Below are 27,634 nucleotides of genomic sequence, written 5' to 3'. Positions count from 1 at the left end.
TGTCATGTACTCGCTCACCGCATGCCGTGTGTGCACGCGTGAGTACCCTGAGCCGAGAGTCTGTCTGTACGAAATGCTTGTGTATCACGCTCATCGGCGTACAGTACTTCCAAAAGCTTCTCTTTGGTGGATTTACGAAGTTCCTATGCCTTTTGGAATATCGAAGGATCGTGCCATTTATTAGATGCCTTGGCAGGAGGAGTATTATTGACGAGTTTATTTTGACTATTCATCATGGAAGAGAGACGAAAGTCGCTTCCAGCGGCTTCGGCCGAAACAGGCGAGGCTGTGGCGTACTCGGCGCCCAACTCCGCTGGCCCAGCGGTGAAGTCCTTTCCCGCTATCAGCGAAGATTCTGCCTGTTCAGGTGCTTCGGCCACCGCTGCTGCTACTTCGACAGACGACCAAATACCCGAAGTGAATGTTGGAGGAGGAGAAGAAATCCCAAGCCTTAATGGAATACCGATGCCTTTATCTCCCGACACCCCTGTTGTTTCTGGTCCTGGTCCTATTCTAGTAGGAGACCAGCCCTCGGAGGAGATCCAACAAATTCTCGCCGTTGTGGCGGACGCCAACGCATCGGCGAGTGCCGCTACCGCGCCCTCCACTGGGGGCGAGGGTACGTCCTCCGGTGGTGCGCCCGAACAGGGAGGTGGGGACGAAGCCGATGGATCGGGGGAAACCATAGATTTTCGCTTCACCAACACGTTGGCCCTCGATCGCTTTGCTCACTTCACCATCAAGAAGCAGACAAGTTACAGGTGAGTGGAGAAAAGTTTGAGGTAGTAGGAGTGCAGCCCAATGCATCGAAAAAGTGGTGACCCAGAGAGGTCCCTGGGTGACCTACGCGATGCAAGTCTTGCCTGTAGATGGGCTTTTAAAGTTTTTGTGTGTATAAATACACAGAAAAAAATGCCTTTTTGATATTGCACCCATTGAGGTTACCTCCTTGTTTTACCTGTAGGCCTACAGTCACTTTGATATAGTTAATAATGATAATGATAATAATAATAGTGGCTACTTGTATAGCACACAGGTCCACCTCTTGGTGCTCATGGCACTTCAAAAAATGAATATATATAATATATATATAATATATATATATATATATATATATATATATATATATATATATATATATATTATATATATATATATTATTATTACATATTATATGTGAAGAGTTTGTTTGCAAAAACCGATCAGTCCATTTTTGAAGATTTTGAAGCACAGTCTCTGTCATGAAATACAAAATAATACCTTTTAAATGAGATATTGGTCACTACATATAAAGGTACATTTTTGAAGTTATGGTCAAAAGAAGCAAAAAAATTCTTATTAGTTTCTTTATTTTTCTTGACCTTTTATCGCAAATATCTCCATTTGGCAAATATGGACTTATGGGTTTTTGCGAACAAACACTTCATATATAGGCCTATATATATGTATATATATATATATATATATATATATATATATATAATATATATATATATACACATACACACACACACACACACACACACATGTTCAAACATGACAGCAGAGAAGAAAATGGTAAACAACAAACAAACACATACCAGCTAGAATACAGTTGTTCCGAACATTATAGACTGCAGTTATCACTTCTTGGTATCTTTGTCCTATGGTATTTAGGGGAGAAACATTGAAAATAATATATGAACATTGATAGTAGAATGAAACTCCTTGCACTTCACTGTTTGAATGTGATTGAGAATAAAATGTATAAAACTTCCTCAGACATCCATGACTGAAAACTTGATTGTCCTTGGGTTGACCCAGGATTAGCTTGCGCAAGTCTAACTTTCCAGCTTAGTTCCTTGAAATGACCAATTATTTTAGGTCTATCAAAACATGTACACTCTGTGTGCTATAAGTCATGTCTGTTGGCTGCATGTTTTGCAAACGTCAAGATAGAGCTCTGTAATTGTACACCTATCGGCTTCCATTGCAGAACCTCATTAAACTTTATAATGGTGTGCAATTTCAGTGCATCTAGCTCTTACACAGGTTGAATTTCATGGGTACCAGATTTATTGCAATATTTAAATGACCTCATTTCAGTCTTACTGTAGTACTAGGGCTTCTACTATTCTTATTATAATGTTAATGATGTCAATTTTATAAAACAATGTAATGCTGATAATCTTACTGATAATTATGATAACTTACAATGATATAGTTATTATACTATATCATTATCATATATCACTATATCTAATATCATCATTATCATCACTAGTACGTAAGTGAAGTACACTATAGTACAATGTCAATATGCATGGGACTTCGCAGACCTATCTTACTGAGTGTTGTATGGGCTGAAATCATCAAAATGCTACACAAAAATGTAGAAATGCTACTTAGAAATGCATATTTTACCTGAGATTTATTAGAAAATGCAGATTTATCACAAGATTTTACCACTCAAATTGTTTGAAATGTTCACATTTGACCTGTTACTGTACAATAGGAAATTTGAGCCCCATTTGCCATTTTCTCTTTGTTGCCCATGCTTGGTACGAATGTTTATGGTGAATTGTAGGTATGAATATAGTGGTGCATGAATAAGATGTGAAAGATGTTGATAATTCCATTCTGAAAATCATGTCTGGATTTATAATGCGATTTTGCACTGCGTAAAAGATAACTTTTTGTGGAGTGTTATATAGTGTTCATAAGATGAGTAATATAAAATTGACAGACACTGTAGTACAATATCAACTGTATCAATATTGATGTCTACATTGATCTTCTGATTTTGAATCAGCATTAAAAGCGTTTGTGATATTAGTATACCCTTGTAATTCTACTATCCAGATGCTTCACCCAAAGGCGTACTGTACTTGAAGCAAAATGTTTACCTGCTCGAGCTGAAGAGATATATAGGGTGGAAATGAATGATCCTTTTTCAGGGTGACATTTGCTCCTTTTCTTAAAGGCTCAGTCAAACAAAACAGACTAAAACAAATTTATACTTGTAAACAAACTTTTAGAAATGCAAGTTATGTGACACAGTTGATGAAGTTGTTTCACTTCACTAGAAAATGAAGCTGAAAAAAAAAAAGTCATGGGCAAACTTAGTGCCCCACTGTAACTCTCATGTCATTTCAAGTACGCATCTTGTGCACTGCATAAAAGTGAATGTTTCATGGTACTTGGTGAATGATGCACACAAACTGACCAAAAATAGGATCCTGTTCATTTACATATAGACACAAGTTCTTGACAAAAAGAGGGGTCAAAGGGCATCTCCTGGGATGAAGACTCTGAGTCTGGACAAATCAGTTTACTCTGTGACTTCACTGTTGACTGACCACTCTGTTCAGCTTATCTAAATGTACATCTTAAGTGCTGATCTGGTGTATATATTAATCAAGGTGCTGGGGAACTTAATGGTGGAACTTTGGCAATTTATTTCAAATAGTCCAACAGACAGTGAATCATACTGAAAGACTGAGAGAGAGAGAGAAAAAAAAGTCCCTGAGATTAACTTTTAAATTGGTTTGATGATCTTATCAGTAATTTGTTGGAATAATGTACAACATGTTTTTCAGCAAAACATATTAGTACCCAGGTTGAATGTTTTATTCAGAAGTTTTCAACATCCTTATGCAGTCACACTAGAGAATATTCTGAGAACAATAGCAATGCTATAATAAACACATGAATGGAACTTTCTTGCATGGCCTTCTGTAAATCAGGCTTTGTTTGAACTGCATTAAAAAGAGATAATATACAACTAAGAATTTGTTTATTGCAAGTTTAGTATCAGTTGTTGAAAAAAGACTATGCTGAGGCTTCCCTAAATCACCATTGTATTGATTCATCCACACTCAAGGCTGTCTTTGTGCCTGGCCTTACTAAACTTTTATGGACTTCTCAATTCTTTCCACATGTGTGAATTTTGAAAATGAATTTTTCTTTCCTTTCATCAACAAAATGCCAATAAAATATATACCTCTCTATAACACAATAGAATTGTTTGTCTATCAATACTTCTTGTCTTTTCTTCAAAATTCTAAGGGTACACTCAAGCGCCAGTATTGGTTGTGTTATATACAGTGTATGGAGTAATCTGCGTTTGTGCACAATTGGCCTGCCGTAGTTGTCTCGGCCACGGCAATAAACCAGATCCAAACCTCATCCGAATCGTCTACGGTTTCCCCCTTTATTTACTGGCGTGGTGGCAGCTGGATGCGAATTTAACGCCACTAATTTGCTCTACCCTAGTCCAAGAGAAAGGAACATCTCGCCTGATATACGCAGGAGTAGGCGTTCTGTTGTAATTTACATTGATAATTCGGGTGACGTATATAGTATTTGGGCGATTTATAGTGTGTAGTCCCATGTAGTGATATGCACGTTGCATCAACAAAGCGATGCGCCGCCGTGGCCGAGTCCACCGGCTCCCCGTCGATGCAGCGACGCGCAGCCCCGGCCGCTGAGGCACCCAAGCGGGGGTGTCCCGCGGGCCAGCAGGTTGGCCTTGGCCAGCATTCCGCGTTGTCAGACGCGACAAAACGTGAACCTCCACACTTCCCTGCTACAGGGCAAGGGAATGATAATCAGGTCATACAGGTTGAAGTTCGAAGTGGCTCTGTCTGTAGTCTGATCAGTGAAACTGCAGCTGATATGCTTGGTTTAGAAATCCTTGTCGATGGGTCTGGATATGAGGATTACATTGATGTACCCCTTGGTCACTCAGGTGATCTCCCAGAGCTTGATATTGTTGGTATTGTTTCGTGTACATTATACCACAATGAGTGTGACCTGATGTTTAACGGTTTCGTTGTGGATGATCATGTGATGAATGACGGCGTCGATGTGCTCGCAGGTGCAGATTTCATGGAGCAAAATGATATTGCTGTTCGTCCCTCGAAAGGTCAGATTATGTTTGGAGATGATACTATGTACACTTACAGTATCAGCGATCGATCCGCTGGCTATGATTCACATAACACTCATCACACACAAGCCGTTCATGTCAGTGTAATGGAGAAAGAGATACATGCGCATGATCACAATGAGTTTGAGTGTGAGATGGAAAATACAGAGGATGCTGAAGCAGAGTGTAATTCACACAACATGCAGCCAGAAGGTGTTGGTGTAGGCTTAATGGTGAAAGAGGCAAAAGTGCAGGATCCAGGGTTTGAATGTGAGATGGGGAATACGGAAGATGAAGTAATAGAGTGTGTGTTACTGAATTATGATGATGGACAGAGTGAGATCACTGCTGTGTTCAAAGGTGATTGGTTTGAGTGTGAACAGAAATATGGGACAAATTCTGACAGTGATTCATGGACTTTTGTTCCTGCAGGTGTGGTTGGCATTGAAGTCTGTGGTGTTGAGAGTCCCAATATGGCCATTCCTTCCACTGAGCCAAGCTCTGTTACTCCCTCCACTGAGCCCAGCTCTGTTCCTCCCTTCACTGAGCCCAGCTCTGTTCCTCCCTTCACTGAGCCCATCTCTGTGCCTCCCTTCACTGAGCCCAGCTCTGTTCCTCCCTTCACTGAGCCTATCTCTGTGCCTCCCTTCACTGAGCCTAGCTCTGTTCCTCCCTTCACTGAGCCTAGCTCTGTTACTCCCTTCACTGAGTCTAGCACAAACATTTTCATGGGCAATACAAACCCTCACGCTGACATTGACATTACATTCACAGACACTTCACACCAACCACGAGTGAATTCACACATACACCCACAGTCTAACAACCAAGGTCAATACACGCCCATTGACAATTGGTATAATACCTACAATGATCCTCAAAGTCTCAATGAACAGTACCAGTTTGTGGTAGCTACCTTACCTCAAGGTTTCTCCAAGTTTCTTCCCAGTCAGACAGGTGAGGACGCTCTTCCTGTCACAGACCATGTCCCTCTACCCAAGGTGTCAACCCATATTGACATGCGTGTATTTGGCATGGATCGACATCGTGCTAGCCATGGTTCTACCTGTGTGGAGGAGACAACCGCAGCATTCAACCATCAGCCAGTGCAGGGTGAAATACCATCTTCTACAGGTTCTCCTCCTGGCAACTACCTCACTCCTGCTGATGCCTCTCCCTCGTACACACCGCCAGACAGTGAACACCAGTTCATGATAGTCTTTAGCGTGGTCCCCAAGATCCACCCAGAGGGTTTTCCTGCCTACAACGATGCTGTTCGCCTCCACCTCCCTATGGATGACGTTGGCCTCGCCAATCATGACACACACCCGACCTGGAAGGCTCCACCATGGCACAACGGCCTGTGCCTGTCCTGTTTGTGGTCCAAAGGAGATCCCTCCCCCTCTCCCGATGATGGAGTCTCGCGTGCATTCTACCAGATGATCCCCACCGAACACTCATATGATGATCCCCGAGCTCCTACCCATGGCTTCGCTGATGTGGGTATCATGGATGTCCTACTCCCCTGCATGCTCCGGATCCCCCATCCCTCAGCACCCCCTGACTCCTCCCGCCCATCAGCGATAACCCGTGGTCCTCCTATGCCCCTATCTCCTCCAGGTTAATTGGTCATTTCAGTTGTATTCTGTACCCATGTTTGTAGTGTGTATAAAGGTGCACAGTGTTAGGTGTGTGTTTTTGTAATTCACATATTTCCACATGCATCAACTGTATGTATCGTACGTTTTTATACCCACCTTTTTGTCAGGGTTGATGTCAACATATCGTTGACTGTGTATGGCAATGCACAAGTCGTCTAGTTATTTTAATGTTCATTATTATTATTTCACCAGTTTCATTTTGACTCACAATAAGTTTGTTTTTGCACCCTGTGTAAGTACATACAAATATCTCATGCTGATGTCGTATTTAGCTAGCCCAAGATTATATTATTTGTCACTTGTTTTTATTGATGGTCATAGATTGTTTACTGACCTAATGTATAGAACACATGAGTGGAATCTACTGGTATATATGATTTTTAAAGACAGTACACTTTTGTATTTGTCTGTTCACTTTTTCGGATACATATGTGGTACATACTCATTTATTACTGCAGGTATTGTATGTTGTTTTGTAAACATGGAGGATCAAAATTATGATAATTTTTTTTTAATACTAATGTTGATAAATGGTGGCAAACTTCCCTGCTGCCTGATTACTGTCCATGGTAAATTAGACTCTTATGATTGTATACATTGTATGTTTCCAGTACAGTATTACAGATTTGTAGTGTTGTCATGCCCATGCCCCTTATTAGCACAGTTTTGTTAATTTTTCCCATAAGATTGGCACATATATGTACAGCGTAAACATACTTACCGGTATGTATTTTTACATAGTGTGGTTGTCTGGATTGTTTATTCACTATTATTGAGCAGGATTGATTCATGAAAACAAAACAGTGTTTTCCAGGTCTGCCCTGGTTATGTTATAATCCACATCCAGTTATGTTTGTATCAGTACCATGTACATTGCACGTGCTCAACTTAGTGAGGAATTTCATGTTTTATTCAGATGACCATGTATACTTAATGTATCTGATTATGATTATATACATGTATACGGCTTTTTCAATTTTGCTATGCTTCACTAGTGTCATGTTAGCGTAGTTAGTTAATTGATGGGGGAAGAGAAGATATTGGGATACAGTACACAATAGTGAGTTTGTTGTGAAATGTGATTTGCGTTCAGTTGTTGTCAGGAATCTAGGAACAATATGATGTTGGTAATTGAGTGGAGTTTGGTGCAAATACAGTGTACCGGTAGTTTACATGAATATGATGATTTTGTGTTTTTTTGTGAAAATCGTAAAGCAAGTCAAGTTACATTTGTGTGTCGATATACTTGTATGCAGAGGTGAAATGGGCAAGATTTTTGTTGGACATTGATAGTCTGTATGATCAATGTGTTTATGCATAAGGTTATCAATTGTTTGTTGACAGCGATAGAGTTTTGTTATTAACTACAGTATAGTGATTGTTATCACAGAGATGGGTGATATGTTAACTGTTCAGTTGTGGTTTTACTTGGTGATTAGTTTCAGTTTTTTCAGAGTGTTTGTAATAGAGGCAAGTTTTGAGGTTGTATAAACATATGATTGATTGCTAATGGAAAGTAATGATTAAGCTGTCAGAGAACAGAGGAAGAAAGAAGAAGTCACGCCAGTATTGGTTGTGTTATATACAGTGTATGGAGTAATCTGCGTTTGTGCACAATTGGCCTGCCGTAGTTGTCTCGGCCACGGCAATAAACCAGATCCAAACCTCATCCGAATCGTCTACGGTTTCCCCCTTTATTTACTGGCGAAGGAAGTAAGTGGCACCTTTAAAGCACTCCTTCGCAATCAACAAACAACATGTAGATTAGAAAGACATTCCAAGAGACAATCTTTTGAGTAGTGGTGTATTGATGCTGGCATACCCCGCGTTTGTAATGGCAATAACATATGACCTCATGTCTATACCAGCCGAGGAAACCACATGGGGAATCCGAGCGAGCTTGCAAGAGTATTTATATGGCCCTGCTTGCTGATTTCGGTTTTTGATGTGATGCAGCTCGTTTGTAGTGTCTAATAATCTTTTGATTCTGATATTGCACTATTATACCGAGATAAGAGAATGTTGAAATTGCATGTTGTAATCACAGTAATGACAATAATAATGACAGAAAATTGATAATGTGTACATATATACAATTGTTGAGCGATAATATAATTATGAATAGTGAATTTTTTGTAAGATTTTTTGTTTTAATATAGACACATACTATGTAGAGGCTATCTTATTGTAGTATGCATTTCTAAGAACTAAATATTATAAAAAATGCTAACGATGTTAAGATGATGATGATAGTGATAGTGAAAATGGTCATCATAATGTTCATTATAATCATAATCATAAAACTAAAGAATGAATAAAGTAATTGCATTCATATCAATTCAGTTATCTTTGGTGAAGGCGCGAATCTCTCTTACATGTGCTGTCTTGTATTGTGCACATGCTCATCTCCTGGACCCCCCCCCCCCGCATTCTCTGTGCTGAATTTGCTTTGCTGTATGATATGATATTTCATATTCAAGTCAGGCTTGTGTAGCAAGGTATTTTACCAGCTCCCCCTTATGTTCTCCTTTGATTCTCTGTACCTTTTTTGCTTCTGTTTCTTTCCCCCTCTCTTAATCTGGAGTGGGCTCCTGCTCCAGAGTTGCGGCGGGAGTGACAGGCAAGCACTTGACCCGATATTGCATCCTTGACTTCTCTCGCAATGAGGGAAACAAAATATGAATGCAGGAGTAGCTTTACTGACAGCTCATGATGTTTGTTTCGTGAAGTTTGAGATGTGCCAACTGACATTCTCGCAGACTTCCTCGTAAGCAAGCACTAGAATCCATGATGATGGTTCTCTCAGATACTGAACTTTTATCATGTATGTTTTTCGTTTCGTTTTATTTCATTTCCAACGCATATGATTACAACATTTAAATACACATTATAATGATACAACAATGCAATGAAAAACAAACTGTGAACCATAATACAATTTTGTAATTTCAAGACAAGTACAGAAAAAAAAAATGGTTGGAATTATTAAGGTAATGTTGCCTGCCATTCCGTTCGAGATTCAATGAAAACAAAAGTGGTAAACGTGGTTTAGAATACGAGGTATAAAACACAACTGGAAAGATCCAATATATTTCTGCATATATGAGAAAATCCATTGTGTTCACATGTTGTGACAGAAAAGGTCAGAGGTCTGAGATTTCCCCAATCAGACATGGTCGAATGTGTGGACTGTGAATCTATAATGCTGAACTAAATAAAAGTCCCTAAAGATAAATTTTGAAGAAAAACATACTTGTACAGTAGCTAGTCTCCAAATGGGATGGATTTGGCAAATGATTCACTCTCACCAATCGTCAATGACAGCTAACTAGTGCTTGTCTTTCATAAGTTTTAGCAGTTGATTTTGTTACCATTCATTTGACAAATTATGGCTTGAACAGGACCATTTTATTTTGAGGTTTGAGGCCTAAGATGACATCAATTTGGGTAGAGTAGCTGTAACATACTGCCCCAACTTTCACCACCTAGACTTCAGGATTTTTCCTTACATTATGTGTATATAAAACTATTATGCAGAATTTGACTTAATTAGGACCTGTGATGTGCAGTGGCATTGATTTGCTTTTCTTGTAAAAGTTAATCCATATACTGTATCAGCTTGATAGAATCTGGTAAAAATATATGAATTGTAAAGGTGAAACAAATCTTAAAACTCAGAGGTATTCTTGAGTTTGGAATTATCATAAGTTTAATGTTTATAGGTAGTGGTTATGGATCACAAGTGTATGACAGCATCTTCAGTCAAAAAGAGAATATTTCCTTGTGTTTTAAGGCTTCTTTCAAATGAACTTCACAATAACCATTTACAATTGCCTGACCCCAAGCGCTGTTTCATAGATAGATTTCCAATATAATTGTAATTTGCACTACTTTAAATAGATGCTACCATATTCACCGGCGATAAGACCACACTATTCTTACCAACAACAACAACAACAACAACAAGAACAACAATAAAAAACAGTATTTTTTTCACACTAGTTTATGTCACACAAAATGTGCAGAAATTTCCACACCACAAATATTTCTGCTTTTACAATAAACTGCGCCCTGCATGCACCAGTGTTAGAGGTAAAGCAGTAGCGCTACCAATAAATCACAGGCATGCTCTTTTTCACACAAGTTTTGTTCTCAAGCTATATCAACATTTCATTCACAGCTATGCTTAATAATTCTTCACATGACATGCTCAATTATTTTTTGATATTGTGACATAGAGCCTGAATTTTGGTTTGTAGGCCATATCATTTTGGTTTGTAGGTCTGCAAAATGAAACAACACTAAAGTAACAATTAGCAAAAATACTAATGCAGTTTATTATTAAACTCTGGAAAAGTAATGAAAGTTTTGATCTGAATGAAATCCTTCTGCATTTTATTTTTCTCTTCTAATTTGCAGAATTGGGATGTGGCTTATACGGCCCTCTGGGCTTTATAAAGTCGCCAGACTGCAATGAAATTCTGAGTTGCAGTCATCATGAAGTGATTATATGAAACAGGACCCTGAAATTGGGTTCATGGCAGATTAGGTGGACTCTAAAATTGGGTGATTCGAAACAACCCTCTCTGTACAAAAGCAATCTTCAAGCATGCCTATCTATGGATGTATGGGTTCAGTATGCTCTGTTCGTCTCAGTAACACTTAATCATTATGTCTGAAAAGCAAGACTATGATCCCCAAGGGAATTGAACCAGACACCCATGGGAGCACTGGCTGGACTGGAAAGTTAGTCTCATACCTCTGAATTATTTATACTCTATTTTGTCTGCTCATCTTAAATTTGTACGTTAGTGGCAATGAATGAACAGTACACAAAAAAATGGAAATTCCTCATCGTATCTGCCAGCTGCCATTTCCTGTAACCATAAATTTGTAATTGTTGTGATACGATGTCCTTGATTTATCATCTGTTAACCACTACAGGAAATTGTGAGCGATTGTGAGTTTTTCAATCTGATTGATATTTTACCCCAAATCGAATATCATTTTGATTGAAAGTTGTTCTGGATGGAACCAAATTGAGAGTAGTACTTAGAAATCATAACCAAATCCACTGAGTCCTATTACTAGTTTTAGGGCATCTCAAAATATTTACCTTGGCAACATGACAGTGCTTTTTTTTTTTTTTTTTGCCTGCATGATTCTCATTGCTCATTTCGTTTGTATATAGTTGAAAACACAGAGAGGAAAGAAACTCAAATTTTGTTTTAAGTGTCATTTTCCAGGACAGAAATCACTTCCTCTGTCTTGGAACTGTTTGTAAAAACAGGATGCTCATTGTATATATTTTGAGCAGAGTGCTAGAACATTTATTTGGAGAAAATGTGATACTGCAATGGTGAATATTTATGCATGAGCAATTTTTTTTTTTCCCCGCTGGGCTGGGTAAAATGAATTTTACCCCGCTGGGCTGGGTAAAATGAATTTTGTGTGTTTTTGATTCCGCAGAATCAAGGCATTTTCTAGTTGTACACATACTGTAGGAACAAGCAAAAATATCACATGCATTTATTTCCATGCTAGCTTCTAGGAGCACGAAATGTGCAAAGATTTCAACACCGTGAAAATTTCTACTTTTGCAGTATAACTTGCTCCATTTCATGTGTAATGCTCTAGGATCTGTTAGATATGATGCAAGGTGGTAATGATGGTTATGTACATTATAAATACCATCGTTTAAAAACCTACAGGTGAGTATTTGTATGTACATTAATTGGCATATGATATGGTATATTTCTGTATCCTACCAAAGAGAATGGCTACATGAAATAGTTAATTGAGTATATGAATATAAGAACGACCCAAGTCCATGGAAGACCATTTCGGGTAAACTAAAAAAAACTTCATATCTTTTTTGTTTGTCCAATGATATTATATTTAACTGTGATGGGAAGGCAACATTGTATATGCATACAAATTAGAACATATATTATTATGACAATTAACATTAACATTAATTGTGGAGAGGCCATTTTGTGTGATGGACTTGGGTCGTTCTTTGATTCATATACATGATATTCTGCTATTGACCGATTCGGGTTCGTTGAGGGCAGCAGACATTTTACGGCACAGGGCGCAGCCATAGTGGGTGTATCAGCCGACCCCCCCTGCTCTCCCCCACCCCCGGGCAACATGTTTATCACGCACTTGTAACAAAGGTTCGTGCACTAAGCAAGCATTCGCGCACTCAGTACGAGACGCCTATTGGCTAAAGCAGTTTTTCATTCTGCGCGCGTGCTAATGTAGGGAGAGGGGTGGGGGAGTGCAGAGGGGGGGTCGGCTGATACACCCACTATGGCTGCGCCCATGCCAAAAATACACATAGCGCGTCACAGAATCGGTCAATAGAGATGAGAGAAGGACGAGAGAGGGCGCTATAATATGAATGTAAGAATGACCCAAGTCCTTCATTCTTACATTCATATAAGATTTAACTCATTTATTTCAGGCACTTCCGGGGGTAATTAGGATTTATCATTTATACACAAGATGAGTCCATGCATAAGCTACAATTTCCCATGTCAAACTGAATTTGGCCAAAAATTGGACTTGGGTCGTTCTTATATTCATATACTCAATTTCTTCCAGGTTTATTTCAGATTTATTCTGATCTCTTACTGTATGTTTACTGCCTTACAGTCAAATTCACTTTGTGTGAGGTGGTCACCATAAAAAAAAAGAAGAGAATTACAGTTCAGATATATGAATGTAAGAATGAAGGACTTGGGTCATTCAGATGAAGGGACTGCTTTTAGAAGTAAAGGAATATCATAGAATTTCTGAAGTCACACGTGTTCAGTAGGAGAGTGTTCTTTCACATGAAATGACCCCCTGAAGAGTTGTGTGTAAACCCTGGTGTAGACTTGATATTTCCTGCTTGCTACCAACTAAACCTCTGTGACAATTACCCATGTTACATTCTTATAATAAGAATTTGCATATTCATAGACTGATTTTATATTGTCATTTAAAAAAAAAAGAGTGCTGTGTTATGATGTGATTAGTTTAGTTTTGATGATGACAAAACATCCTTTGTTTTCAATTTGTTCCACAGCAAAGTATGCATTGCCTTTGTTCAGTCCTGCTGGCCTAATGCAGTCTATAGAACTACTATATCGAGTATATGTGATGTCAACTAAAATCTGTGGGTGCTTGCTAGAACTGTGTTGCATACTTTTATAACTGTCAAATTGGTTGAGTGGAGGGGATGGGACACTGCTTCATTTATTATCATTTAGTGTAAACAAACAAGAGGGTATTGTGGGGAAATTCTATTTTAGGATACCAAAATCACGATGGACATGGAAATATATTATCATGGCTTACTCTGGCATGAAATATATGTGTGTGTACGAACCATACAGCTGTATATTTTGTACCCACGTAGAGCAGTACTGAGCTCTACTAGCACAGTGACACATGAACTCCCAGTGTCTTGATTTCCCCGTTGCACATTCTTCTTCCACCCACTGTTTTATCAGTACACCATTTGGTAGTCTCCTTGACCAGACTCTGGTGTAGATATTATTTGTTCCCTTACGGTATGTTTTATACTTTTCGGAGAAAGTATGTGTACATGTGTTCAAGAAATGTTAGAAGTGTTTGACGATGTGATGCGCTAAATTATTCTTGAACTTTTTGTCAAAGCATTTTTACACAATGGGTGGTTCCAAAAACTGCTGAACTCCATAAAGAGTCACTGCCACATTTATATCGATGTATAATTTACAAATAAAAATGTACACCATTGATTTTGTACATCACTGGTAGATATGAATGATTCTTTAACCTTCTCGCCATTGTCATTGCCAAAAATAGCTGTCTCTTTATTTAATGTTGACAAAGGTGATACAGTCAAACTTTACTTGTGAGTTTCCTTTGTCTTCTCCCCATAAAAATTCCTTGTGACATTTTATTCTTGAAAATCTGCCAAAGATCACAAATTTCTCCCAAAACAGAAACTGAAGTCATTCTGAAATGTTCATGACCCATTTTGTATCAAATATTGTCAACAGATTTCAGTTTTGAATAATACCGTGCTGAGGAATTCATCTTCCTTTGTCTGGTTTAATTGCAATTTACTTTCATTAAAAAAAAAAAAAAATTACAAGCCACATGAAGCACAGACTTGTAGCCATCTATACCCTGCGTGTCTTCTCTTCTAGTGAAAATTGAGTTTCACTTTTAGTTTCTTTATGAGCACTTTTATGGAGGAGGTGTGAAATTGCTTGGATTTTATGGTGAGACCACTCTACACAGATTAAAGACCAAGTTGATATTCAATGTTAATCTGCTTCCAAGGTGGACACGCTACACTGTTTCATAGCATATTGTCATAGATATCATGTTTTAGTAAAGGATATATGATGCACATTTATATATTCATTTTTTTTTAAAATGAAAAATAATGTCATGAATTAAAAGCATATCTCTTTCAAAATCATAGGAACAAATCAGGAGGTGAATGTAATATTACAACAGAAGCAGACTTAATGTTGTTTCAACTGGTACTGTATGAGAAAGCTGTGCAGCATTTGATTCAAACTGGGGAACATTTACTTGACAGGGAAGAAAGTTTTAATTATGAATCCAATTACCATGATTTGCAGAATATCAGTGAGAAACCAAGGTGGACCAGGGTTTTGATGACCCACAAGGTAGGCATAGTAAAGTTTGGACATTCTGAGAAGTGTGTGAGAGGCAAATTATGATATAAGATTATTCTTGAATAATTCAAACAGAATGATTACTTATTCTTAATTATTGATTAATCAAGAAATTCCTGAGTAAAACAAACAGAAGAAGATTGATTCTGATACAAAGTGTGAAGGACTCTCATAGGGCTTGCTGGAGTTGGTCACTAATTTCAAGGGGACAGCACATTGACTCTGCAAGATTCATTTTCCATTCCATTTGTTTCGTTTTATTTCATTTCCAGCAATACAAAACATTTCTACACAAAATAAAACAGTATCATTACAATGCAATTAACAAAGAAAAATATTGTGAATCAAACAATACTATGCTTCACTTTCTGATGATATTAAATTGAAATTTAATTGCTGGATATGGGGGAGATGTGCTATAAAGCCAAGCTTGTATTGTGCAGTCTCCTTGTGGACAATATAACATATTACTGAACAAAACTAACACCAAGGAGATCTCTGATGCAGTAAAGATATTAAGATAAGAACAAACAATGATGACATAATATTTTGGGTTTCCTCAGTGACATACAATTATTCAGATCAAAGAAGGTCAAGTCCTGACTTGCAATAAACCAACAAAAAATACCTAATCTTCCAGGTATGGTAAAGGATAGTGAAACAATTCCCAACAGCAGAATACCAAAACTGAAAGGAAATGTATGGATGCTGTGGATTTCCCATCTGCCCTCTGGAGGAGGGATTGTGGTGTAGAAATTTCCCAGAGTGTTCTAGTTCTAGATGACACCCTGTCTCACAGTCAAAAACTGCCAGGAAGCTGAGGGGTTATGCAGTCAGGAGCGATGACGTATACAGCATAGGAAACTGGGTCACCATCAAGGACAGTCCGTTACGCCTGGAGTTGAGTTCGTAGGTCAGTAAGCCGAAAATGATGCAAAGTTTTACAATAGGCTAGTTTGCTCCACTGAGTTACTTTTTGAAAAATAAAGATTATTATTATCTTGTGTTCACAAGTGCTTAGGCTCTTTGGTGGTGTGTTTGTTTATTTTTAGTTTTGGTCTAGGTTTGCAGTCATACACTTGCAGCCTTTTGAATCATAACAACAACACTAAATTGTTGTAATCTGCTTCATATCCGATTTTCATATAATTAGGTGATCCGAGTATCCTCTCGGATCACCTTCTGTATCTGTACGGATTCTTTGTTGGTTCTTCTTCTTCTTTCTTTATTTCTGGACAAATTTTGTGTATCGATTAGCTCAGAAAGTATTCTTCCTATCAATGTCAAAATTATACCATATATGTATCATGTCCCAAAGACGACGGGTCAAATAAAATCATAGTGATCAGTCGACCGTGACGTCACTATGACGTCATTATATGAAAACACATTTTCATTCATATCTCATTAATGGAATGGAGTTTTTCAATGAAATTTACGTCACATATATTTCAAGTTATGCGGATTCTACTCATATTCTCAAAATTCATATTTTCTCTTAAAACGTGCGCGTACGCGCGCGTCGAAATATTTGTATGCTCAAATCGAGCTCAAAATTTTTTTGCACACGTTTCAGACCATTTGGAGCATTTTTTGAAAAATTGAAAAAATTGGACGAACGCGTACGCGCGCGCATATATACGCACGCACAGCTCATATGCAATAGAAATTTCCCGTTTTTTCACACTTATCGGATGCCTGAAATGTCAAGGAATATTTCTACCAAGTTTCAAGTCAATCTGACTCAATATGACGTCATACAGACCCGTCAAAGTTGAAATTCCGCGCGCGCGTCAATGGCGATATACAGTCCAACAATGCCAAAAAACCGCCAATTTCAAATCCGATTTTACTCGTCAGGATGGACGGTGACCCCCCATTTTCTTTACATATTCTGAAAGCTGATGAGTTGTACATGTCATTTCATGGGTTGACGATGCTGAAAAAATGATTAAAAGATATCAAATTTCTTAATAAAGTAATAAAAGTAAATTTTCAAAATGACGTCATCAAATTTTAAGTTCATTCGAGTGTATCTCACTAATCCTTTGCCAATTTTCACCTAGATTTCAGTATGTTGTAGCTTATTAAATGCTCTTTCAGTAATATAATAACAACATTTTGATTGGATGACGGCATCATCTCGTAAAAATGGATTGAAAGTAATCTTGTCAAATTTGACCAGTTTACGTGTTATCTCTATGGGAGTGCAGTTTTTCTGGAAATGAAAACTGACATGACTATCTTTATCGAGCACTAGCTCACTTATGCTTCGGTGAATTTCTCCCATATTTTAGTATGTTGTAGCTGAGACTTTGGGCTATCGTGAATGTGCCCTTCGTTTTTTCATACGGAGTCGCCATCATGTCCAAAAACTTGGTTGAAATTAAAGCTTATCTTCCATGTATTTTCATATTCCTGTCTTTCTGCAACTTTCTTTGCAATAACTCAAGAAAAACAAGCTCTATCAGCCCAATATTTTGCACATGTTTAGTTTATGTCACGTACATTATTTCATAAAATAACAACTACTTGATCGGGCACCTTCTTGGGTATGTAAATTAGGGTCAAAGGTCAAAAATGTTTCATCCTGTATCTTGGTGAATACATGTCTTATCTTTCCCATATTTTGCATACGTAAAGACCATGTTACAAGAATCATTTCACAAAATAACCACTTTTTGCTCAGACGCCATCTTGTCTGTGCAAAGTAGGGTCAAAGGTCATATGTACTTCTTTCTTTATCTTCATTATGATGTGTTATCTCTATGGGAGGGAATTTTTCTAGATGTGAAAATTAACATGATTGTCTTTATCGACAACTAACTCAATTACCCTTCGGTGAATTTCTTCCAGATTTTAGTATGTTGTAGCCAATGTAATACTCTAAGTTTTGTTCAATCAAAGTTTTAATCGGATGATGTCTTCACCTCGTGAAAATAGATATAATGTAACCTTGTCAAATTTAACCAGTTTACGTGTTATCTCTATGGGAGGGAATTTTTCTGGAAATGAAAATTGATATGACGGTCTTTATCGAACACTAGCTCACTTACTCTTCTGTGAATTTCTCCCAGATTTTAATATGTTGTAGCTCAGACTTTGGCCTATCGTGACTATACCCTCCATTTTTTCATACGACGCCGAGATCACGTCAAAAAACTTGGTTGAAATCAAACTTATCTTCGATGTATTGAGATATTTCTTTCTTTCTACAACTTTCTTTGCAATAACTCAAGAAAAACAGCCCCTATCACGCCCATATTTTGCACATGTTTAGTTCATGTCACGTACATTATTTCATAAAATAACAACTACTTGATCAGACACCATCTTGGGTATGTAAATTAGGGTCAAAGGTCATAAATGTTTCAACCTGTATCTTGGTGAATACATGTCCTATCTTTCCCATATTTTGCACACGTAAAGACCATGTTACAAGGATCATTTCACAAAATAACCACTTTTTGCTCAGATGCCATCTTGGCTGTGCAAAGTTGGGTCAATGGTCAAATGTACTTCATTCTGTATCTTCGTTATAGTTTATACCAGGGAGGTACCTCCCTGGTTTATACCGAATTTGGTACCAAAGATGGTAGACCTGACTCTCTTTTCTAAATGAGAATCCAAATATCACACGGCCAATGTCTCTAAACACAGATAAAACCTATATGGTCATGCCTATTGCGATCAGGACTCGAATCATTGATTAAAAAAAAAAATCGGATCACCTAATTTGTCAGTCTTGACAAATTCCGAGTCTAGTCTTTTTTTTTTCTTGTTTAAAAAGACCCTCTGTCCAGATCAACAACTTAATTCTTTCAGTATCGTTGGGTACAGTAAAAGTGGAAATTTTCGCGATGTTGAAATTTTTGCGCATTTCGCGCAATCGGAAGCACGCAAATATTTTTGCTTGCCATATTACTGCGCGTGATGTCTTGATTCCGCGGAATTGAAAACTTACCCGGCCAAGCGCAAAAAATTAGTTGCGCGAAAATATCCACTTTTACAGTACTTGGTTTTGTACAATGTCAGTGAGATTTTCATGTGATGAGCTTCAGAGGGTTAAAGGGAATGAAATCCATATATATAATATATATTGATTTATTATAAGTGAATGCAGCAACATTAGTTGCACATATCAGTTAAAGTTTGAGGAAAATCACACAATCTATTTCAAAGTTATGAATCTTTTAAGTTTTGACGCCGCCATAGCTGGATGAGAAGACTACAACATTTTGTGATGTCGTGTATGGACAATGTTATTTTAGAAAAAAAAATAATGTCTTTTGACTTTTCTAGCATTATGAAAGAGTACTTGACTTACCTCTTTCATAATAGAGGGAAAATAATATCCCTCAAGATATGTCCATAAGAAGTAGAGAAAATGTATACTTTTCATGAGATGATATGAGATTATGTGCAATTCTCGTCATATTTTCTGAATATCCTTTTCCTGCACTGACATCTCAAACTGTTGTCATCCAGCAATGGCAGCACTGTAAGTTTAAAAATTTGTAACTTTTGAATGGATTGTGCGATTTTGCTCAAATTTCACTGATGTGTTCTACATTGTAGATACTATCCCTGCTGTGTCTACTCAATCTACATAATAAATGTGTATATGAGTGCTTCCCTTTAAGGGGAAAATGGCACAGCCAGAGGCTAGTGTCACGATGGTCACCGATTATGATGGTTTCAGTATCATAGAGATTTAAGAATCACTTCCAAAGTGTGGATGTCGTACACAGGGACAGGGAGTGAAGATCTCATATTGCCCATAGGCTGTTATCCCAGTCAAGGGAATTGCTTTCTCCACATACATATACCTACTCAGATATAATGAAATGTATGTATAAGAGGAAAAGATATTATAAACCACTATGGTGGTTTGTTGCCTATATCATACGTGTAATTATTCTTTTGACTACTCTTGTTTATATCTTGATGTGAAAATTTAAACTGAAATGAAATATAAATAGATTACCAATGCCTCGAAATGTAATGGCTGTCCACTAAGCATGATGTGAATGCCTTACACACCAGTTTTGTCAAAGGGAAGCAAAGCTAATGTTGTAGCTGTATGTAAAGTAGCTCTCTCTGTGAAATGGTGGTCTGTCGCTGCGCCACTAGGTGCGGTATGCTGTGTTTGTGGTCCCAGAGTTACCGGCAGAGTACCATCTCTGCTCGATTTCCACCCACGCACCCCTTAATCAATTCGCTGGGTGTTGCAATGGACAAAGCTCCACAGCTGGTCACATAGTCACCTATCATGTGTGCACGTACAGACCGGAATACACTTACCCTCCCTCATGTACCACAAAGACGAACTTTGGAGGCGATTTTACACCGTAGAATTACAAAACAGCCACATAGTAATATCAAAGATATAATGGAACTTATTTTGATATTGACATTGGTTACTTGATACTACTTCTGTCACAACAAATTTTATGTTATAATAAATTTCTTATCAACTCTGATTCCATAATAAGGTCAATAAATGATCTGATCAAACTACACCTGTCAAGTAGTTTTACAGAAGACTTTGTTATAAGAAATGCAAGCTCTGCAGTTGAATATTTTGTTAAGTTTAGAGTTGAAATCTGTTACTATTGATATAACCTATCAAATATTTCATGAAAATGAGGATGTTGGAGATTGTTATAGTTCATTATTACCTTGCATAATTGAAACAGAAGAACTATGCTGAATGTGCTCCTCATTATTGTATGACAGTTTACCATTTGTCATTCACAGAATATGTCATTTTAGATATTGTCGATGGAAGGTAAATTTTCTGTGATATTGGTAATATTGCTGGAAGGAAAAAGCCTGGTAAATATTGCATAAAAAATTTATCATAAATGAATGTATGTGAGCTATCCTTATGCCGCCTAGGCCCAAATACTGTATACGTCGTATATTTTGCGAGTCCGGTACTATTCATGAATTTTATTACAACATGTGAAATTATTAACTTTTAAGTGAATGCGAAGTGCTCACATAGGCTTACATAGTCTCCCTACATTGCTGTACTCCACGATCACAAATTAAACTGATCAACAATTAAACTACATGCGAAGTTGTCGGAAAGTCACGATTCACAAAAAATGGACTTGCTAATATACAGCGTATAACAGTGTACTCGCAGAAATTAGCTGGTGTTCATCATAGCACTTGGGGTCTGCTGTGCTATCTATGTTGTGGAGTATTTACAAAATTCACATTTCTGACATAACTATGCAGTGATGTACCTACCTGCAAAACATATTGATCAATACCTCTGCTCTGAAAAGAACAGAAATACCCATTGGTCTAGCAAACAATGCGTTCATAAAAAGCCACCAAAGCAATTTTTTGCAGGTACAGTACATATTGTGTAGATGCAAAGATAACTGCAGTACACTGTATTTGCAGTTTCCCATCTTCAACGATATTCTTTGAGAGAGAACGGTGACATGGCCTTGTGTTGTATGCATAAACCACACCCTGCCTCCTTGTGAAAAGCTTTTCCCGATAGGAGTTCAGATATAAGCTTAACACAGCAACAAGTGCAGTCACATCATTAAAGGGTGTGTACAGTTCTGGTCGAGGTGAAGATTTAGCTTTTAACGTTTTGTGAGATATTCAGAAACCACTCTATGAGATGTCAAAGAGCATGCGGTTCTAAGGGGTATCGAAAGTTTATTCGATGAAAATCGGTTTTGAAATGGCTGAGATATCCAAAAACAAGGTAAAACAAAGAGATACTAATAAAGTTGGGGCATGTCGCCTTTTATTATTAGCACTTTTTTGGATATCTCGGCCATTTGAAAACCAATTTTCATCAAATAAACGTTGAATCCTTCTTAAAATTACATGCTCTTTCATATTTCATAAGAGGCTTTTCATTATCTCACTTAGGAATGTTCAAAACATGAATCCCTACCTCAACCAGTACTGTACAGTCCCTTTAACATTTGAAACGTTAATAACATTTCCAAAGAGGTGATGTGAGTATGTAAGTAGTCAGTCTATGAAAGGATTCCTGGCTTAAAAAGGCTCTTCAGAATGACTTCAGTGGAATGATTGGAAGATGTGACGTAGAGTTCTTATTCAACCCTTTACATGCCAGACAAATTGCTGCTCTATGGGATTTGTGAGTATTATATGGTACAATATTGTGACTTTGACAAGCTAAGGGTTAATGCAGCAAAATACACACAAACACAGAAAAAGGTACTTTCAGCTACCAGATTATACCACACCAAACATTGTTGTTTTGAAGAGGTTGCTGTAGGTAGGATTATCATAGCCATTAGAGTTGTTCAGACCCAGAGGAGGTATTGTCCACTTCTTACGCTTCAATCCACCATTAACGACATACTTGAGAAAGATGCGGATTGAAAATGAAGAGTTGTTAAGCTATGGTTCAGTTCAACGTGAATAAGTTCAAATCTGTATCTAACATGTCAAGAAAATTCAGCAATCTCATTGGTCGAGAGCCGTGCATGAATTTTTAAGGGCAGCATGTAAGATATCAAATAATCATGGCGATCACTGACAATAGACATTGTGAATGTCCTGTTGCGCACTTGTGAAAAAAAGACTCTGTGCACTTAGCAAGCGTTTGTGCACTTAACAAGAAATGCTTTGCTGTGCATCCAGTAATAACATGTTTGTAGCAAGAGTTGTGCACGTAGCAAGCATTCGAACACTTTGCGAGAGACAGCTAGCTGTGCGTCCTAGTAACTGCTACATGGTTTTTGCATCTATGGCAAGCCTAAAGAAATGGCATGTTGTAAATTTGGCCAGTCTCAGTAATTATTGGAATATGACTGAAACAATGGATTTGTGACAAAACTTTGTCCACCATTCTATAACACAAGTGATGCACATGTCTTTTCGTGCGTCAGAAGGAATAGTACGGGTAGTGTGCATGTGATAACTATGGAATCAAGTCTGCAAAGCCCGCTAGGCTGTGCCTCCAGGGTTTAAAGGGATGGTACAGTATTGGTGGAGATGAGAATTGGGCTTTTAACTTTTTGCGAGATACCAAGAAAACACTTATGATATAGTACAGAGCATACCATTTTAAGAAGAATTCAAAATTTATTTGATGAAAATCAGGTTTGGAATGACTGAAACATCCAAACACAAAGTAAAACAAAGCGATCGTAATAAAGTGTCGGTCCCACGCTTTATCGGAATTGCTCTTTTTTGGATATCTCAGCCATTTCAAAACCAATTTTCATCAAATGAACGTTGAATTCCTCATAGAATTACATGCTCTTTCATATTTTATAAGAGGTTTCTCATTATCTCACCAAAAATTGTTAGAAACCTGAAATTAGGTCTAAACCAAAACTATACGATCCCTTTAACTATTCCTTAGTGACCTTATACACACACTTCCCCTTGACAAACTTGGACCTGTGCATCATTTTGTATACCATGTATTCACTGTAAACTTGAATAGACAGCAAAGCACTCCTGACTACTGTAAAGGGGGGGGGGGGGGAGGGGAATGCACTAAGAAAATTAACCTTCTTACCACCACTGGTAATTGTATGGCATAGGATGACATAAAGGTACTGTTAAGTAGACAATCCTCAGAGAGCTAGGAGTGGAGATGTAAGTGTGAGCAGGATTTATAAATGGTTTATCCCCTTGACCCCAGCTGGCTTATCCTCTTTAAAGGTTGGTCTAAAGTTGGTTTCCTGAGAGACTACTGTTCCAGTTAGTATGGTATTATCAGCTCTATTAGATCCAGGTCTTAAACACAGATTAAGGCCAAGTCCTGTGAACAAGATCCTCTCGTAAATGCTGTAAATGCTGTTTGAATTCATTTGAACCTTTCTCCACCATACACTCCCATTTTTTATGCCTCCACCACGAAGTGTCGCAGGAGGAATTATGTTTTCGGGTTATCCGTCCGTCCGTCCTTCCTGTCCGTCCTTCCGTCCGTCCGTCCTTCCGTCCGTCCTTCCGTCCGTCCTTCCGTCCGTAATCAATTTTGTGGACAGTGCGTATCTAAAAAAAATGTTAGAGGTATCCTAATGAAACTTGGCATGTATATGTATGAGTGGGCGAAGTTGTGCCTATCAACTTTTGGGCGCACATGCTCAAGGTCAAAGGTGAAAAGGTCAAGGTCAAATACTCAAAATTTCACTATTTCCCCTATATCTATGCAATACCTTGAGGTATTTTCTTGAAACTTGGTGTATACATGAACTACCAAATAAAGATTCCCTAGAGAGAGAGCTTTGGGTCATGAGGTCAAAGGTCAAGGGTCAAAGGTCAAGTGAACATGTTAAAATTTCACTTTTTTCTCCATATCTCACAAATATTTCAATGTATCTTCATGGAACTTAGTATATATTTATGTGCTGACTGGCAGTGATCACGTAGGGAATTTAGGGGTCATGGGTCAAAGGTCAAGGGTCAAAGGTTAAGGTCAATTCATCAAAATGTCATTATTTTGCTCTTATCTATGCAATGCCTGCAGGATTTTTCTTGAAACTAAGTGTATGCATGTATTATCCAATATAGATTCTCTTGGAAGTTTCTTGCCAAAAGGTCAAAGGTCAATTGAAAGTGCTAAATTTCACTTCTTCTTTAAACTTATAAAAGGGTCAAAAGTTGGGTACAAATCCTCAAATCCCCAATTACTTGCACTCTTAGACAGTATAGCCATTCATCCAAATAAAGCTAGTTCAAGGAAAGTGAACACTCAATGCATTTCTGACAAACCTGTCATTTTAATATTTTGCCAGTTATGTGAAACTGTCATCACACATTGTCAAGACATTGTGCTATAGACCTATTCGGGGAACCATGCATTATGGCGGAGGCATACCAGTCGCCATAGCGACATTTCCAGGTTTTTTTTTAGTGGCATCAGTGTCATTCACACCTTGTAGACAAATATAGTGAGTTGTCAATCGCGCTAAAAAGATACCAAATTTTTTTGTGTGTGTGCTGATTCAGATGGACAAAAATATCCCGCTAATTGGTAACCAAACTGCATATGTTACTGAATTGATGACCCCCTGCCCTTGTGTTCGTGTGCTGTTGTAATGTGTGTTTTGACGATGGGGTAAAAATCTCAAGATTGTTTGCTCCAGCATTCAGACACTCACTGCTGTGCAAATTATCTGGGTAATTCTCAAATAATCATAATAATTCCAAAATAATCGCAAGAGTTTTTAGACTTTGGATCACGATGTTCATTTGTGCTGTTTGATGAGGTTTTTATGTCCACACTGGCAAAAATCCGAAGATGTGGATTGCAATGTACATACCTCAAGGTCTGGATCCCAGTAATTTGCATCAGTGTGAATGCGACTATCGCACAGGTCAGTTGAAGTGGCAACAGATTAGCTGATCATTTCAGACATTGTGAAAGGTGAGAGTGTGGTACATGGCAAATGGCATTGACGTCATACAGTCCTGAGTGTATATCAATTATCTTCCCCTCTTGTACATTTGGACTAGGTATGTACAATGTAGAGGCGTTTTTTTTTTCTTTCTTTAGAATGCAGTCCAATTAACACAATGCAATTTCCGATTCAACTTTGCTATTTGCTCTCGGACCGATAGCAATCGGTATAATGTTATAAATACTCCCGAAAGTATGAGTATGGTAGCCAAAGAGTGCAAAGTAAATGGACCCAGCTGTCACTTCAGATCCTACAGGAGTGTTTGCTTTCCCTCCCGGTCCAGACCGTGTGAACAGTGATTAATTTCGCCACTGCAAATGGCAGTCACGATGCTCGGATGAGTTTCGGTGGTCGCAGTGTTACCGCACAAATACATTCATGTTGGAGAATGCTCACTTGAGTAGCAGTCTAGCTTAGTTTTGATGCTTATTCCAGTAATCAAGTCTGCTGATTTATGAATTTGTTGGCAATGAATATGAATGTATGTATTTATGTATGTATATGTATATATAATTCTTAAAGTGATGAATTGATTGAGCATTACAATCAGAAGCTTAGGGGAATGTGGACTCCCTGCTTGGACAATGACTTGGTTACAGTTCTGAAAAAAATATGAAGGTGCAAAATGCTACCTGAGTAGAATGATAAACAAAAAAGCCTTTCATATCAAGCATCTGAGCGTGAAGGCAACATTGATAGAAACAATAAGATTGTGTGTTTTCAAGGAACCACCCAGTCAGAATTCACAATGTTCCTGTTTCATTCTGCAGTAAGCCATACAGTTTGTAAGTCTATACCATTATTACAAGGAGGTGAGATGAAAACTTCTCACCTCCCTGATTATTATCAGCAGTCTGCCTGAATATGCAATGTGTGTGTGACAGGGTCAGATTCGGATACCGCGAGGTCTAAATAATGCACCATGTGATCTTCTTAACAATGGAGAACTGGTGAAAAGATTTATCCTGAAATTAATCATACTCACCACAAATAGGGGCTGTGACAATATTATTCTATGATTATTATTTGTTTTTCTTGTTGAGCAGAATGGCACTAATGGAATTATTAGCCCTGAGAGTGGATGATTACTGACACAGGAAAAGGAAAGGATGATAGTATCTTGCAGTCTGTACTTTGTATGAAATGAGCCAAAAGTATAGAGTGCCAGATCACAGAGATGAGTGCCAGATCACAGAGATGGGTGTCAGCACAAGGGGCATTTACATTGCAAAAACCAAAATGGGTAAGAACAGGGTTTCTCATTGTACCATTTATACTGCCTGAAAAAAAACAAAAACAGAAACTTTGTTGAGTGTTTTAGCAGAAAATGCACATGGAGAATGTGCATAAGAAAAACTGGAATATTAGGGTTTTGGTAAGTAATGTGCATATGAAACTTGCTGCTGTCATTGAGGGTAGTTAGGCAGGTAGTATAGCTTCCCCATGCCGAGGGCGGATGTCATGTGACCAAGCTTATAAGCTGCAAGCTGGGAAATGAGCATTTGCACTGGCAAAAAACAAACAAACAACAACTATAACAACAACAACAAGAAAACCCAATAAGACTCCAGAGTTAGAAATTTTTCTTGTGAGGAGGGTTTTTCAATTCTAGTTTTTCACTGACATGTAGTTCCCTACTTCTGCCCCAAAACTTGAATCATTTTGTGTCTGTGTCTGTGTGTGTGTGTGTGTGTGTGTGTGTGCGTGTGTGTGTGTGTGTGTGTGTGTGTGTGTGTGTGGTAATGTAAATGCCAGTGTTGTCAATGTCAGAGGCAACTTGTTTCTATAATGCTAATATTGTCATTTTGAAATTGTTTTCCAGAAAGAGTTCAAGAGGTGCTATATTATACCTGGTCAAAATATGTAATTAGGTTTATAAAAATGACTTCAGGCATATTCTCTTCTGGTTTTGTAGCAACATTATGATAATACCTACTTAATACTGATGATGAT

The 27,634-nt window shown here is 37.9% G+C and overlaps 1 protein-coding gene across 1 annotated transcript in view; it reads left to right on the top strand.

Annotated features, from left to right (window-relative positions):
• The first annotated feature begins 121 nt into the window (after window positions 1–121).
• The window catches only part of LOC140229165 (diacylglycerol kinase zeta-like), a 295,749-nt gene continuing 268,236 nt past the window's right edge, over window positions 122–27,634 (top strand). The window contains exon 1 of the mRNA XM_072309430.1: window positions 122–761. Within this exon, the coding sequence (XP_072165531.1) occupies window positions 235–761 (527 nt within the window). The 5' untranslated portion in view covers window positions 122–234. The remainder of the gene's footprint in view (window positions 762–27,634) is intronic.

Source organism: Diadema setosum, chromosome 5 (genome assembly GCF_964275005.1).
Source record: "Diadema setosum chromosome 5, eeDiaSeto1, whole genome shotgun sequence".
Taxonomy (NCBI): Eukaryota; Metazoa; Echinodermata; class Echinoidea; order Diadematoida; family Diadematidae; genus Diadema; species Diadema setosum.
The sequence above is the reverse complement of the archived record's forward strand: the minus strand, read 5'-3'. Positions and strand labels throughout refer to the sequence as shown.